Below are 17871 nucleotides of genomic sequence, written 5' to 3'. Positions count from 1 at the left end.
TTTGGCTAGGTGGGTTTTTAATTCACCCAATTTAACTGTTTAGATAGAAGATGTACCACTAGACATTTCTCATGTTATTCAGGCTGATTTGGCCTCTTTGATTAATTAAATGAGTAGTTTTCATTCTAATAATAAAAAAATGATATTGATATTGGTTTCCAATCCCCCCCCCCCTCCCCCCAACAAGGCTACAGCCTTTGAAGCATGTCCATAAATTGATCCCACTGTGTGTGTGTGTGTGACAAAAATATCTTGTTCAATAACAGGTCTACAATATCTTGTTCATATCTTTATTCAAGATAGCGCACTCTTGTTCTACAATATCTTGTTCATATCTTTATTCAAGATAGCGCACTCTTTTACACACACACACACACACACCCCCCCACAAGGCTACAGCCTTTGAAGCATGTCCATAATTTGATCCCACTGTGTGTGTGTGTGTGTGTGTGTGTGTGGTGAAGTTTATGCAGTCAGAACTTTTTGCTAGGCTCTGCATAAATTTTTGACATCTTTTGTAAAAGTACCTGATGATAACCCTCGACCTTGAGCAAAGATTTTGGACAAGTTGTCTAGAGACTGTTCAACAGGATCAGACCTAGTCATAGCAGCCTAGCATATCTCATAAATGGCGTGGTGGCCTACATGAACATGACTATTATTACAATTGGCTTTTGCTGTGTTTTGAACTTATCCCATAATATGTTCTTTATTCGAGCACGCAATAAGCTTGAAATCCACATAATCATTATCAAACGCCATGGGCAAGAGTAAATCTGGTTTAATATCCTATTTTTTTCCCTGCAGAAATCTAGTTTAGAATCTTGTGCCCTGAATTTCTAGTTTAAAACGTATTATATGATTTGGTAACAATATTGCAATATTTTACATTTTTCTATTTTGGCTTTGGCCAATCATTTCTTTTCTGCTCTACAGCTCAAGCATTTTAGAGCCTGTTTGGTAAATATGTTTAAAAACTGAAAATTGTTGTTTGAAAACATTTGTAAGAATACGTATAGGTAAAAAAATACTTTAAAATGCGTGAAATGTTGTTTAAAAACTGAAAATAGTTGTTTGAAAACACTCACCAAACACCCCCTTAATATGCGTTACTTTTTTCGTTACTTTTTTCACGTGTACTATTTCTGAAAGTATGAACATGTAATATCTACTTTTTCTAAAAAGTCACTGGCTGTATTGGCATTTTGCTTTCTAAGTTTTTGTCACCTTGACTATTAGATAGAGATTCCTGAAGAAGTTAGAAGTTTCCATATTTTAAAAATCGGATTTTACCGAATCATAAATCATAATACCAGTAGGATGGTGATTAGTCAAAAATTGCTATAGATTTGGCCACAAAGCAAGCGTGGATGAGCGGGCAGCTCGCGTACATATTAGACATTAAACACAAGTCACAGACAGAACAGAAGCAGCCTAACTTGTATTGCACGGGTATATTGATTATTGACCACACCCTTTTGTTTGTGAGTTATGACCAATCCATTTTCTTTTTGTGTATCTGAATGACCAACAGTTTCATTGGCCCTTATGCGACCACGCACTATGTAATTCTCTGGGGAATGGTGAAGTGCTTTGCTTATTCTAAAAGAAAGAAAGAAATGGGAAAACCAAAGAAACACGAATGAGCTGTAACCAGTAAGAGCAAAAGATGTCCAACTATGGGGAAAGCTTTAGAAATGACTTTTTATGGTTATACTTATGCAAAGTGAGAGGAAACAGAAAAGGGGAAAAAAAGAGTAAAGGAAGAGTATAATAGCAAATGGCTTAATTGCATGCATCAAAAATTTCAAAATCACACTTAATTATCTAGCCAGAGAACTGCCAGGGTTGCCAAAATGAAGCAGCTTGGTAGAGGCAAATCGTACAAAGAGTCCCTGGCTCCCATGCCATGTGTATTATCTGCGGGTCCAATAGAGATGGACCACAAAGCCATGGTTTAAGGGTGTAGTCGTATAGATTATAGACTTCAGTAGGCCCAGTTTTAGATCCGGGGCTCTGGCCATAGGCCCATGGTTCCCAACCAATCAACTCTTAACTATGTAAAACCAAACTCGGGCATATAAATCAGGGAAAATTACATTTTACTACTCTATATTACATTTTGCACCTTAAACTTCTCGAATGCAGGTTTTGCACCTTAAACTATGATCCTTGTTACACTTTGCACTCTAATATTAAGTTTACCATTAACTTGAATGGAAATATAATGTTTATAGTGCAAAGTGTAATTAAGAGTATAGTGTAGGATGATAAAGTGTAATTTCTTCTTTGTTTTTAACAGATTGAGAATAGGGGCAATTAGGTCATTTCACATGATATCATACTTGTTCATTCAAGTTAACGGCAAACTTAACATCGAGGTGCAAAATGTAATAAGAGTTATAATTTAAGGTGCAAAATGTGCATTCAAAAAATTTAGGGTGTAAAGTATAATTTGAAGTATAGTTTAGGGTGGTAAAGTGTAATTTCCCTTATAAATCACCGTTTATTTTGTTTGTAGTCTACATGTACTAACTTGCAATTTTATTAGGTTATGGCAAATCAAATGTATTGATATTCCTCTCCCAATAATAGTGGCACAGGTAGAAGCGTTAGCAGCTATTCTCGCAGTTGAGTTTGCTTTGTAGATCAATATCACTTCTGCTACTTTTGTAGGTGACTTGGACATTATTTTCAAGGAGCTTACTAGTTCAAAACCATCTCTAGCATTACATGGGCATTTGATTCAAGATATTAAATTTTTAGCTTCTTTTTTTAATTGCATTAGTTTTGCTCATGTTCGCAGACAAGGAAATAATGAAGCTCATGCTTTGGCTAGGTGGGTTTTTAATTCACCCGATTTAACTGTTTAGATAGAAGATGTACCACTAGACATTTCTCATGTTATTCAGGCTGATTTGGCCTCTTTGATTAATTAAATGAGTAGTTTTCATTCTAATAATAAAAAAATGATATTGATATTGGTTTCCAACAAAAAAAAGAAAGAAAGTAAGTAAGATATTGATATCACATCCGTGTTACTTGACTAGTAAAGAGCCAATAACCTACCATTTCAAACAACACTTCCTTCTCCAAAAAACCTAGTAAGTTTATTGATTGAAACCATTAGTTTAAAATTACATAAATAAATCAATAAACTATAGATACAATATATTTTTTTCACTTAATATATGGCCTATTATATGGATTTTTTTTTTCAAAATAACCAAATCCCTTGAACAATTTCATTAGTTAGTAAGGTTTTGAAACTATTTAGCAATCTAACAAATCGAGTACAGAGTAGTCGATTTTGTTGTGCTAAATCGAGTGTGAAGAGGTCTAGTTCCATGGAACTCGAGTCTCCATGACTCGATTTCCCCGCAAGAAACTTCATCAGAAACTTCACCTGGGTTTGGGTTCGCATGAGGAAGATCAGAGGGCGTGGGTTGCATGAGGAAGAAGGAGCCTTGCCGCCACTTGGGTTTGGGTTCACTTTGGGTTCACATGAGGAAGAAGGAGCCTTGCTACCGCTTGGGTTTGGGTTCGCATGAGGAAGATTAAAGGGCATGGCTGTAGGGAGATTTGGGAAGTTTGTCTTGCTCTGCTTTGGGAGATTTGGGTATGGAACTCAAGTGTGTAACTCTCGAGTATAAAACTCGAGTGTTAGACACTCGATTTCCACCATAGCAAAATCGAGAATGATGGACTCGATTTGTTAGATTGCTAAATAATTTCAAAACATTACTAACTAATGAAATTGTTTGAGGGATTTGGTTATTTTGGAAAAAAAAAAAAAAAAAACCCTATTGTATTGATGTATAAGAAACGTTCAAGCAAACAGGCTAATTATTAGTAGGGTAGTAAACTAGCCGAGTGGACATGCCACACTCAAAAGGCTTAAGTAACATTTGAGGCATAAAGTGTAGCCTATAAAGCAAACTTATTCTATCATACACCTATTCGGCTTGATAAGGGATTACCTTTTATATAAATTTATGAGGTCGTTCGCTAATATAATATTATATCTAAACTTAGTTTGTTTAATGGTTAAAGGCTCTCTCAACTAAAAAAGAAAAAAGTTAAAAGGCTTATAAAGTTGGTGTTAAACTTGACTTTTTTGCTAAAAAAATTTAATACAAACAAAATTTTTCTTAAGTGGAGTGGTTTGAAAACAGATCATATTCATTTAGGATCCTAATTATCCTAAAAAGGCTATTTAAAAAAATCTTAAAAAAGAAGCAGAAAACAGGGAAATTATAGTAAAGAACAACGTGTTGGGTTTAAATTATAGTAAAGAATAAAAACATTGAAGCTGCTCTTACTTACAAAATACTACAGCTAGTTTCTTTCCCTTGAAATTGAAATCCCTCTTATTTTCATTTGGGTCAAAGAAACGGAGAAATAGAGAAAATGGAATATCTAGGGATTGATTTTAGCTGTGCATTGGGTTCGCTCCGCCACGGCAAAATCCCAGAGAAAGACTGTTTGCTGCCTCTCATTTCCAAACTCCTCGGCTATTGCATCGTCGCCGCCTCCACCACCGTCAAACTCCCCCAGGCACGTATCTCTACATACATAATTCAAATACATGTTTAGTTTAGTTTTAAATTTGAATAATCATGTCTTTGAATTTTCATATCTCACTGCTAATTTAGGGTTTTGACTTAATCAGTGCTTGAGATTTGGGGATTGTGATTGTCACATTCAAAATTAATCATAGGGAATGCTTAGGACTCGAACAAAGGAACACGTGATATCAATTTTCATCAATTGTATGACCAACAACTCATTTTATGGTTTAAAGTTAGCTCAACTGCTTATGTCTCTTGTCGTCGAATCCTAAGTCCCATGTTTTGAGACAATAGGTTCAAATCCTATTGAATTGATAATTTTTAATAATGAAAAGCAATTTGGAGAACTTATCATTCTTTTATTTTTTATTTTTTATTTATTTATTGCGGCGTAGGAATTTAATGGATTGCTGATGTAACATGTTATAAGAAATGATTTTGGTTGATTGATTTGATGTTGGTAGTGATATGGTGGTTTTTGTTTTGAGGTTTGCAGATATTGAAAATTTTGAAGCATGGAAGTGTCAGAGGCCTTAGTGTTGTGGCCTTTGAGCTTGAAGTAGTCGGCTACACCATTGCACTAGCGTATTGTCTCCACCAAGGGCTTCCCTTTTCAGCTTTTGGGGAGTTGGCGTTTCTTTTGGTCCAAGGTATGTTGGCGATTCTATGTTTGCTGTCAATCTAAAGCATTGCAGTAATGTAGGTATCCAAAACAAGGTACAAAGTCGTGCTTGTGAGTTGGGTGGGTGTAATGAGCTGTGCTTGCATCATGAGTGTGCGTAGAACTGTATGTGTTCTTGTCTGGCCCGTAGACTTGATCCTGCATAGCTAATGACTCTGGCAAAAAAGATGCTTCTTCCTCCTGCAAGAATGGTTGGAGGGTGAGGGCTTGCGTTTAATACCCATTGTGAGTGTGTAACTTACCAATAAAAGGTTGAATTGACACCCTAGGAGTTATAACAAGTCACGTGTGATCGGTGGCTGCTGAATTTGGGTTTCTGTAGGGTCATGGTTATGGTGGGGGCTGACAATGGCTTACGTGTTTTGAACTGGGAACAATGTCACCCGAGTCAGGTGACTCAATTTGTGTGGTTGCCAGGGATAGGTAACGTTGGAATCGCATGTGATGGTGGTAAAATGTGATTGCTGATGATTGGAGATGAGGCATTTTAGGTGTGGTGACAGACAGAATATTAGAGGGCTTGAATGCTTGATGTGTGGTGGTCGATGGTGGTCAATTATGATGGGCGGCAGTTTAAGGAATACATTGGCTATGATACCGTATTTGCCATTTCATCCTTTTAATGAAGTAGTCTCTTTCTTTCTCTTTCAATAAATTTTTCTTACCTATCATGAAAAAAATGTTAATTCTATTACATTATTAGTATTACTAGTTTGTCCCTAATATATTACTAATAACAAATATTTTACTTTTTTGTGTCTTTAGTATCTTGTAGTTGCCTTCTATATCTTGCTGCCTTACGTTCTCTCCCAAAATTGATTTATGCTAGTTCTATTGTCTCGTGATGTGCAGTGGGTGCATTAGAAACTGACCTAAATTGCCATATTTAAGAAGTTATTTTGCTTGAATTCTACTGTCAGGCAAAAACCTGGCTTTTGGTTTGATCTATTGGACCCCTTGGATGAGATTACTATCGTAATAAGAAAAGCTAATATAAATTTTTAAAGGATCTAACAACTTCCTCTTCTGCTTGTCTGTTGCAGCTATAATTTTGGTTGCCATAATCTACTATTATTCTCAACCTTTGGGTGCCACAACATGGATCAGGGCATTACTGTATCCTTCTTGCTTTCAGTATAGTATTTTGGATTTGTCTTGAATTTGCATTCTGGAATACCAAAAATATGGTCAATCTCTTCCTTAATATGATGGCTTTTCAGATATTGTGCTGTAGCACCTACCATCTTGGCTGGTCAAATTGATCCCATTCTCTTTGAAGCACTATATGTGAGTAGCATTTTCCCCCCCTTCTACTCTGTACTTGAACATAAACTGTCAGAGTTTCTTTCTGTTCTTTTTTTCCCTTGCATTTTTCTGTCATTGTCTTTATAGGGTTATTGATTTGCATTAAAACATGCATTTCAATCTTCAGGCTTGTTTACACCTTTTTCTGTCCTTTGAGTTCTAAGGCTATCTATGTATGAAGTTTTTCTAATGCGGAAAGATCTTTTACAGGCATCTCAGCATGCAATTTTTCTCTTTGCCAGGATCCCGCAGATATGGGCAAACTTTTCGGTAAGTTAATTCAAGAAAGCCCTATTATGCTGTTAGATTGGATGTTATTACTTGTTTAGCTCTCATATAATTTTCTAACTGCATTTTGTACTTTTAAACTTTGCAAGGATTCTATAAATTTCCTTGTTAAATACTAATATGAAAATTCAGGCCCACTCTGTTCTCAAACCCAACAGTCTGTAACTTCATTAAATCTTAATAAATACACCGATATATCATGTGTGTAAATTTGTATTAGAGTGAATCCAGAACCAGCAATGTGCATGTAAGCTACAAATGCACTCCAGTTTGTGGGTGAGCAGATTAAAGGATGATTGGATCACTTTCTGGAAGAGGCAATACTGTGTTCCCATTTTATTCTGTTTACTGAGCAATTTATACAATCTTTTGCCTGTTGATTTTCAGTTACTTTGAGATCACTCATGTTTGTAGCCTATTTACTCATGTTTTGGTGAACAACCCTTCTCTGAGCAGAATAAAAGTACAGGCGAGCTCAGCTTCTTGACATGTTTTATGAATTTTGCCGGTTCCATTGGTAAATCTATCTTTTTAATTGATAGTGCTGTTAATGTATTACCTATTTATTTAGAGAAGTTCTGAACTTACTTCTTTCTTTTGCAGTGAGAGTTTTTACCAGTCTCCAGGAAAAAGCACCAATAAGTGGTATCCTTGTTTCATATTCTTAAATGTGATTTTTGTTGAATATCTCTAATGAGTTTTTTAAACAATGATGATGATGAATTTCAGATTTGAGAAGATAACCACTGTAACTTAGGAGCCTCTAGCATTATATTCTTAAAAATGATGATTTTAATGAAAAAAAAAAATTCATTGTTTTGGAATATTTTATAAGAGTAATGATACATCCACAACATTTTCAAATAACTTCACAGCAAATCCTAGGTGGTAAGTTGTTACTGGTTCTAATATACTCGTACCACTTATATTACTTTTTACACACTAATAACAACTTATCTCTTAGGATTTTTATGAAATTGTTGTGAAAATACTATGAATGTAGCATTACTCATTTTGTAAAGGCTAAATGGCACATCCATCCCCCATAAGAATGGGGTGGTGGGGGCTCAAATCCCATCGGGTGCAATAATATTTACCTAGTGCAAAAAAGGGAACAAAAGTGAAATTTTGTTTCTGTTTTTGTTTTTGTTTTTTTTATTTATTTAATTTTTATGCCTTTTTGGTCTTAGTGTTTTGAAAAGTGATGGCTTGTTTCACTTATCAAAAGAAAAAAAAAAGGGTATTATGATGGCTTGTTTCAGATTTCATTGTATCACTGATCGCCCTCATATAAGAAAAACTATTTTATGTTGTTATTATTGCATCCTAATAAAATTCAATTTTATGTGGAAAAGGATAGTCTTCTAGTAACTTTGGTGTCATAAAAGATGCTAAATAAAACAGTTGGTATGATTTTGTCTACATGAGGATTGTTCTGGTTCAAAAATTCCTGCTCCATTCCACTGGGTCTTTCAATTTATGCTTCCCCTACCCATTTCTTGTTTATCAACACTACATACACTAATGGTTTCTATGTCTTACTCAAGCTTTTGATGGCAGTTTTTTTGCTTATTGTGCATAAACCAATTGCTATCCTTAATTCTTTTGAAGTTGTTATTGGCTCTGCAATTGGTATTGCAACCAATGGTACCATCTTGAGTCAGATAATTTTGTACCGAAATGCTCCTGCCACAGAAGAGAAGAAAAAGAAGTAGAACAAGAAGATGCAGTGTCATCTGTCACCCTCAGCAGGTGGTGCAACTGGCCAACTTCACAAGTTCATCAGTACTTAAGGTGTCATCTTTCTTCGAGTGTAGCTGAACTCAAACGTATCAATGGATGTTCCGAGTGGGGCATGCATAAACAAATGTTAGCAACTACTTCTATTTGATACTTTCTTATTGTTTATTAAATGAATTGTAAAATTAGAAAAAGAAAATAGGTCCTCTTCCCCTTGCATTAAAACCTTTATACTTTATTATAGTAAAGCTCAATCAGAGTTTCCCGTGGATCTCATTACTATTTTTTTTTTTTTTTTTTTATTTAAGACACAATTTGCAAATGACTCTTTTGGAGTCTGAATTACTCCTTGCTATATCTTCTTCTTCTTTTTCATTAATGGAATGTATATATATAGAATATAGTGTTGATGCTACCTTGAAAAAGAAGCCTTCATACATTTGAGAATCCAAGCCCACCATTGGGCAAATGTCATATTTTGAGATATGCACGAGCATAAATGCTCAGTGCAGGTTTTTATTTTTGTTTTTTGAATTGGTTAGAAATATTATTACATAAATACCTCATCTCTCCCCAAGCTTAAACGGAGACCTGTGCTTCATTATGCACTTAAGGCATAGGAAGGTACCATCTGGGTCAACTCAGTGGTGGTATAAGTATAGTTGGGCAAACACTCCTAATGTTTGAAATTGGTATAATTTGAATCAACTTGTGGTGATATTTACTATTCATTCATGTAAATATTTTGATATCTGTCAGTGTCTCATCGATCATATCTTAGGTTCCCTTGTATTGACTAATAAATTATATAATTGAATTTAATTGTGTTATTAAAACAAAAAAGAGTTTTGTATCCAGCGCTAAACTATGACTGACAAATAAGATCCATTTTCTTGTTCCATTATCTCATAACCCAAGCAGGCCATACCTCACAGGTGCTTTAGATTAACACGGCTTCCCTAATTCGATCACTCCTAGACTCATAGGGTTCTATGTTACGGCCACCATGGCTTCCACACGGACTGCGTCTACCTTGTGGGGTTATACTTGAGGAAACATCATCATATGATTCTTAACAATAACGAAAGTAAATATCATGTACGTACTGCCCTAATCCACACTGGAAGTTACCATTGGTAGTAAAGATGACAGCTTTCTCTTAGGAATTTCTTGCAACAAGTTTCTCTTAGGAATCCAGGCAATTAGTACAGTTATGTGCCTAGAATATATAATCTTCAATATGGGTAATATAACCATGGGATGACACAGACTATATGAATTAGAAAGCAACATTTTAGTATGGACATGTTTATAAAAAACAAGGAAAGAAATACAAAAAAGAAATGGCAGTATAAACTATGAAGTCAAGACACAATTAAAATATATATTAGATAAAAGCAAAAGAAAAGTATATAACTTTAAGAAAGTGTAAATGTATTGTTTACTTGTTTCTTTTGTTCTCTCTCTTTCTTTGTTTCGTTTTCTCTTGAGTTGGAGAATGTCTTTATCTTTTGATACGATATCATAATAATCTTATATATAGTAGAAGTTATAGATGAGTCCCACATGAACTTAATTTTAATAAAATTGAAATTGAGGCTAACTTGGAAGCTTCTTAGGTGTGTTTTTTGAAGCCAAAATTAGAATCTTCTTGATGTAGTTATAAGTATTGAGAGTTGCCTATGCAAATTTGTTAATATGCATGTGTTATTTTTATTGCTATCCATAAGCAGCAGGTTGCTTTGTTTGGTTATAATTTGTCTTATAGATGTCAAATTTGGTAAAAAAAAAAAAACTGGCTTATTTAGATGTTAATTTGCACTTGAATAATGCATATATATCATAGTATCATATATGTAATTGCAAGGATAATTGGATAGATAGGCAACTTTTAAATTGATGTCTGCAAACAACCTCTATAATAGGTCTCTTCTTCCATTACAAGTTTAGCCGTCAGTATGAATACAACAAGATAAGTTGTTAAGTAGATAATTTATTGCCATAAGTTGTGAATCTAAAAAATTTATGAAAATATTTTCAGGATGCTGGATTTAGGTTGTTAAGGCGGGATTTTATTGCATGGATTCCTAAGAGAAAGTTGTTGCAAGGAATTCCTAATGGTCTGTTTGGATTGAGGGGAAGGGAGGGAGAGTAAAGTAAAGTAGATTTAGCACAAAATTAGCTTATTTTTAGCCAACACTATTCTACTCTCCTTCACTTCCCTTCCTTCCCCCCTCCATCCAAACAAGCCATAAGAAAAAGTAGTAATCTTGATTACAAATAGTAAAAACATAATTATGTTAAATTGTGATGAAGATAATTAAATTTTGTTCTAACTAAAATCCTATTATCAGAAATTCCTATATATATATATATATAATAAAGTGGTTTGATAATATTTAATTTATTTTAAAATTAATCCGTCCCACGGTCATCTTATAGTTCACAAATATGTTTAGAAGTATGAACTTAGATGAGTAGTCCAAGGCTTCATGAAAACCCAAAGATTTGCCAAAATTTTGTTTGCGGTGATAACTGTATAAAAGAGGAAACGATTAAGTCTAAATCTGAAATTCTATCAAACAAGATTTCCAAAAACTATAATTAATATTGAATCTGAATTAGATATTTTATTTGACTTCAAATATTGATTTTTTATATATATATATATATAATAAAGTGGTTTGATAATATTTAATTTATTTTAAAATTAATCCGTCCCACGGTCATCTTATAGTTCACAAATATGTTTAGAAGTATGAACTTAGATGAGTAGTCCAAGGCTTCATGAAAACCCAAAGATTTGCCAAAATTTTGTTTGCGGTGATAACTGTATAAAAGAGGAAACGATTAAGTCTAAATCTGAAATTCTATCAAACAAGATTTCCAAAAACTATAATTAATATTGAATCTGAATTAGATATTTTATTTGACTTCAAATATTGATTTTATTTTTTTAAAGAAGATTCAAATATTGATTTTAAAAAAATAATATTCAAATATTGAATTTGATAATGAAACGTCAAGCGTGCGCGCACAAAAAAAAAAAAAAAAAATCAATATCAAACATTCTAGGGATTGATGGTAGGGACAAAAACGAGATTGCTTTTTTTATTTTAGGGACTAAAAACGGTGAAAATAAAAGATAGGGACCAAAGTGAGAATCGCGTAAAAATATAGGGACGAAAGTGGGTTTTTCACATTTTGAAAATCTACTTAGTTGGATGAAATAAGAAAGGATAATTAATCCTAATCCTAAAGGAACTAGCCAATGTACCCATAGGCTTATATAACTAACACACTACCAAAAACCTAGTACTTCTACGATCCCACTTGAGAAAAACCTAATTCTCTAAAGCCATCTTCACTTTTTATTATCAAATAAAACCCCCACCTTCGTATTGCTTTCAACATGAGAAATATCAAAACTTTCAACATGTTTTTCTTCTTAGTTTTCTTAGTCTTCATAGTCCTCCTTAATCCTTCTATGATGGCCCAAGAACCAAAATTCCCCAATAGTATTTTTCTCTTAGCCGGCCAATCCAACATGGCTGGACGTGGAGTCATCATGCCTGGTCAAGCCACTCCTAGTAGCCCTAACATTCTTCAACTCGGCTTAAACCACACATGGTTCGAAGCCCATGAGCCTCTGCACAAGGAAATTGATGAAGGAAAACGTTGTGGGATTGGACCTGGAATGTCTTTTGCCAAAACAGTTCTATCCATGGAACCCAACATGGGCGTGATTGGTCTGGTGCCTTGTGCCAGAGGAGGGACTGGACTAAAGCAATGGGCTCGTGGGTCTAAGCTTTATGATAACTTGGTACAAAGGGCCTATGCATCCACAAAGTGTGGTGGGAAAATTAAAGGCCTCCTTTGGTTTCAAGGGGAAACAGATACAAATAGCACAGAAGATGCCCTTTTATACCAGACAAGATTGCCTAAGTTTTTCAATGACCTTCGAGATGACTTGCATCTTCCTGATCTGCCAATAGTCCAGGTATGGCTTTTTTGTCTAATTGATTTGACTTCATTCAATTCTTATCTATGTTGATTTTTTTTTTTTTTTTGTAAAAATTTGGTTACAATTCAATTTAGCCCTTTGATTTTTTTAGTTTTAGTGCTTAAGATTTAATGTTTGTCAATTCATAGTCCGTTTGTATTGTGGGAGAGAGAGGGGGAGTAGAGTGGAGTAAATTTAGTCTATTTTCAGCTAACTTTACCCTACTTCCCCTCCATCTAAATGGGCCTTTAATCTCTTACTTTTTCAAATTGGTTAATATGGTCATTCTATCCAAACCTGATAGCTAATGAAGTTATTTAAGCTTTTTCTTTTAATTTTTAAATAAGACTCATTAAACAATAAGATCTATTTAATGACACATTTTTAAGAACGCTTTCAATTAAATTTTTAATTTAAAAAAAGAAGAAGAAATTTTAAATGGCATCCTATGTTTTTAAATATTTATGTTTTTAATTATAATTCAATTGTTACAACAAGGGAGATGAGATTTAGACACTGTCTCCATTGAAAATACCATAAAATGCCAATTAATTGGGTTACAAAACTTTTGACAAATGATATCGAATGTTAACCAAACATATTTAGACGAAAAAAGTAGATTGACTTAATTTGTTATTATGACTTATTTTTTACAAAGTGAAAAATTGAATTGACAAACATTAAATTTTAAAGACTAATTTAAAAATTGAAGTAAAAGTTAAGGGCGTAAAAAATTGAAGTTTAGCCAAGTTTTTCCCTTTTGCCTAGAGACTTTGTGTCAACTGTTTTAAATTCTAGCAAATTATGTCTTTTTGCGTGGACTTTATTGTGCAGGTCGCACTTGCATCAGGGTATCACTCCGATCTTATAACAACTGTAAGACAGGCCCAACTTTTTTTACGTCTAAAAAATGTTAGGACTGTTGATGCTTGGGGACTTCCCCTTGGGCTGGATGGACTCCATTTGAATACTGAAGGTGCAGTTCGCTTGGGCCAGATGCTAGCCCATACCTTTCTTTCTTTCAAACCAAAACATAAATGGGTTCGCATTAGAAAGTTTGGACACAGAATTTCTTATTCGACGACAAAATACTTTATTAATAATAATTTATAATAACAAAAAATATATGCTCAAGCATATATATATAATTTACTTTTTTTTAGGGGGTGGGATTTGACTAGTGTCTAGGATTCTTTCAATTATTTAGCAAAGAAAGAACTATGATTAAAATCATTTTTTGAGATCTTATTGAGTGAAGTTTTTCCCATATGATTCTCTGTACAAATCTTGACAATTAAATTTTTTTTTTTTGAGAGAGATAATTTAAATTTTAAGTACTATGAGATTATGTTTAGTTACCTAGTTGTTGTTTTAATGGCCATCCAATTTGTATTTTGCTTTGTTAACGTTAGTTAAGGCTTTTGTTGTGTGGGTGTTTGTGAAAAGTTTGTGCTTTTATTGGAGAGAGAATGTGTTTAAATTCTATGCAATGAATCAATGTTTGTGTGTGGGTTGTTATACTTTTAGTAGAGTGATACAAAAATTTCATATTTTGATATGACGTGATTTGTGTATAATAAAACTTATAAAACTAATATTAAATGGGTTCATATAGAAATGATATTATTCTAATTGTAACGAATAATCATCCTAATGAGTCGTGGGAAAAAGTAGTTTGTTTATCATTTTATTTTGTATAAAACAAAGCTGATGTTTTCAACTAAAAAAACTGGGGAAAAAAAAAGATGTTTAGACACCCTGCAAAATCATGTTTGCCCAAGTACTGTTAATCTTAAAATTTTATGCTTTGTTGGATAGTACACACTTGAAATTGACTTGCGATGCCGATTTTAGGGAATCTGGACACCTTTCTTTTACTTTATATGGTTTCTATTATTATGGACAACCCATGTCCATAGCTCAAGTTTAAATCCGTTAGTTTTAAAAGCAACGAGTGTAGCTTTAGAATTAAAGCATCCAATTCCTATTCCAAAGATCCAATTTCAATGATTGATCTTGGCTTCCAAAGTGCTGCATACGTGACACACTAGTATTTTATTGTAGTTACCGCCTAATTGGTAATCTTCTATCTAACTTTTGTGCTTTTTTTTTTTACAATATATAATTTCACAGTTAGGAAATGAGATATTTAAATCTTAGATGTTTCTATTGGAAACATCAGGAGCAAAAAGTGCTAACCAGTTAAACTACAAGACTCTTGCCTCTATGCATCCTTTTAATTTGTAGTTTTAGGTGGAAATTTTCTGGATTTGTTGATGGGGATAGAGCATGCATATGTAATATGTTACATATTTGATGGCAATTATCAGCCAATCATGTCATTAATGGAACAGCTTAAATCCAAGATTTGATGAGACATGTTTAATATAGTGTAAGCAATGATGTTAATGTAACAAAATCAAGTGCTCCAATTTGAGGCTAGGGATGCAGCAAATTGTAAGGTGATTAACATAAATTTGGATATGCCCATCAGATGGGTTTTAGGTATATGTTTGCACATATGGAGAAGATTTTTTTGGGTTAGAATGTTCTATCCGTAGAGATAAGGAAGGGAAGGGTGATAAATTGTAGGGTATGGGAGGACCATGCTATGGATGAACTTTGCAAAAGTGTGGGATGCTCTTTTGCCCTATTATTTGTAGCTTTCAATCTCTTTGTACTTGGCTCCACCGCGGGGTGCACCATCCCTATCTTGTGCTCTCTTCAACCTGGACCAGCATTCTCTTGTTACTACCATGGAAATTTGGCAAATAAAAGTGACTTCATATTCTGTCACCATATACTTACAAATTATGTAGTGCTGTTTTTGGCATTCAGTGTTAATCTATGTTCCACAGAGACTGATTTGTCTTAACGTAGCTATGAGTTTTTGATGAAGTAGCATAATCCTAGAGATTAGGTACAACATTTTTCATTGTTTTTCACAACTACTAACATGGTCAAGAGCAAATTCATTTTCACCTGAGTCCCATAATGACACAACATTTTTATGCACCCATTGAGTTTGTGAATGGTCGATTGTCGAGCAATTTAAAATCTCATGCTGGCCTTCTGAGCAAGCTCCTTTAGTAGGTCAACATTTCATACCACTAAATTGATAGTGAGGAGAGGTGCACGGTTGGCTCCCATATTAGTTGAGTTAAAGGTGATCACAAGTAGAGATGGAAAAAGATCTTTGCCTTGCTTGACCCGCCCTACTCCACGCGATTTTCTCCACCCAAAAAGGTGGTAGGGCAAGGATGGAATTTGCTCACATTGCTCAGCCTAGTATATGTATACATCCAACCTACTCCCCTGCTTCGAGTGGAACTTTATCCTTGATCCGACCTTACCTCATCCCGTTGTCATTAGGAGGTTCAACCTAAGAGCTTGGGCCTATGCTGGCCAAGAGCACAAATATGTCCAGAAGCCTAGACCCAAGACGAGTTCTTCAGGCCTAAACTCATATTTTGGCGTTCAAGCGCCATATCAACCCCTTCCAATGTTTATGATTGTTAGCCATTAAGAAACACTTAATTTGTGGTTAAAAACTGGTGAGAATTGTTTCACTCTTAAATACATGTTTAACAATATTTTGCTCCATTTCTCCTTTTACTAAAAATAAACTTGTCCTTCCATTTCTTATCTCAACTCTATAAAGTTACTTGGATTCCCCAGTCTTAGTTGTTTAGTGATATACCGCTGTTTTCTTCTATTGCTATGATGAGCCATCAAACCGAGCAGTGACTTGTTACAATCAATGGGACAAAGTGTGTACTCCAATTTATTTGATGACCATTAACTTGTAGTGGTTTTCATAAACAAATAGAACCTTATAGACAGGTTTCGACAGATGTATATTTCTGATATCATCTAGACGTTTTCAGTGAATATTAATGTTAAGTGAAGGTACTAGGCAGCTTCATTTATAGCAAAGAAAAAAAAGGAGGTTGAGAGTGAGACAAGCAATAGGCAAGAATTGCTAATGGCGGGCCATTATAAGGACAAAGTCTGGTGTAATTTTAAAGTGATGGGACTAATCAGCTATGAGGACCACTGCAATTCATAAAAAAAAAAGGGTTATGGTGACGTAGCTGCTAATGTCTAATGGCAAGAAATTCTTTATATCACTCAGAGCATTGTAACTAAATAACTATATAATTATTTTAGTTATATTAAAATACAAAAATTCATACTATAATAACGGAGTTAAAGGTAAAATTTTTATCTTCATTGTTATAGTGCACAACTATATATGGCTGTGCATTGTAGCTAAAAGATAAATAAATAAAAAATTTATTTTACGTTCAAACTACTTTTTTTATATTCTTTCTGCATTTCATTCTTCTTTCTCCGTGTCTCTCTTCTCACTACCTCTCTATCTCTTTTTTCTTCCTCCACAGACCCTTCTTTCTTCCTCCATAGACCAATCTGCACGAGCCTAGCCGACACAGAACCCTCTCTCCCCACTTTTCCTCTCTCACTTCTCAACCCCGTTTCGTCCTTTTCACACACACTCTCTCTCTCTTTTATTGTCATTTCTGATATGTTTCGTTTTCACTCTCTTTTCGTTTTTGGCTCCAATCAGATCCCACATTACTCGACCCACCTCAAATTGAAGCATTTCGTTTCGCTTTGCACTCATCATCACTGTCTATGGTCATTGATCGATGATATATATGCAGTGGAATTTTCGGTAGCATTTTTATTTGTTTCGAGTGATTGAGTTGAGATGAATCCACTGTGCTGCATTGCTCTGGTTTTGATCGAGAAGGACCGAGCCATGCCGTTGGCGAAGAAGTCGGGCAGTGAGTATCAGTTAGGGTTCGATTCATCGGTGAAGACCGTGAAACCTTGCCCCTCGGCATAGGTCTCGTCGGCCGGTACCGAATCAGACAGAGTATCAGGCATGGGTTTTGGTTTGGCTGTGTTGATTTTTCTGGGTTTTTTTTTTGTTCTTCTTCACTGGTTTTGATGGGCACAGTGGGGTTGTGGTTGTGCAATGATTTTTATGGGTTTGATGGTGGTTGTGGTTAGGCCTGTCCACGGGTCAGTCCGGGTTGGGTTTTTGCCCAACCCAGAACTGACCCGACCAGACTAGATCGGATATTCAGAAGTTCAACCCACCGTCGACCAGCGTGGTTGATTAGATCGGGCTGATCCAACCTTTAATGGACAGCGGTCGGTTTGGTTAGAGACCAAGATCGAAAAATCGGCCAAGTCAATGGCAAAATCGGCAAAATTTCGGTGATATTTTCGCTGAAATATTGTTGGAAATTCGC

General features: G+C 34.7%; 2 protein-coding genes across 2 annotated transcripts; both read left to right on the top strand.

The window, feature by feature from the left end:
* Positions 1-4298: 4298 nt before the first annotated feature.
* On the top strand, positions 4299-8862 carry LOC112022205 (mannose-P-dolichol utilization defect 1 protein homolog 2). Its single transcript, XM_065777258.1, has 8 exons — positions 4299-4557; positions 5068-5221; positions 6297-6369; positions 6474-6540; positions 6769-6828; positions 7303-7363; positions 7450-7491; positions 8458-8862. The coding sequence occupies exons 1-8, from the start codon at positions 4411-4413 to the stop codon at positions 8559-8561; spliced, it is 708 nt and encodes a 235-aa protein (XP_065633330.1). The 5' UTR covers positions 4299-4410; the 3' UTR covers positions 8562-8862.
* Positions 8863-12039: 3177 nt separating this feature from the next.
* Positions 12040-17263, top strand: LOC112022230 (probable carbohydrate esterase At4g34215). Its single transcript, XM_065777211.1, has 3 exons — positions 12040-12586; positions 13424-13565; positions 17178-17263. Exons 1-3 carry the CDS (start codon positions 12074-12076, stop codon positions 17261-17263), a joined length of 741 nt encoding a protein of 246 aa, XP_065633283.1. The 5' UTR covers positions 12040-12073.
* Positions 17264-17871: the final 608 nt, after the last annotated feature.

The sequence above is a fragment of the Quercus suber genome, unplaced genomic scaffold (genome assembly GCF_002906115.3).
Source record: "Quercus suber isolate HL8 unplaced genomic scaffold, Cork oak 2.0 scaffold_151, whole genome shotgun sequence".
NCBI classification, from domain to species: Eukaryota; Viridiplantae; Streptophyta; class Magnoliopsida; order Fagales; family Fagaceae; genus Quercus; species Quercus suber.
This window is presented reverse-complemented; position numbering and strand designations above follow the sequence as displayed.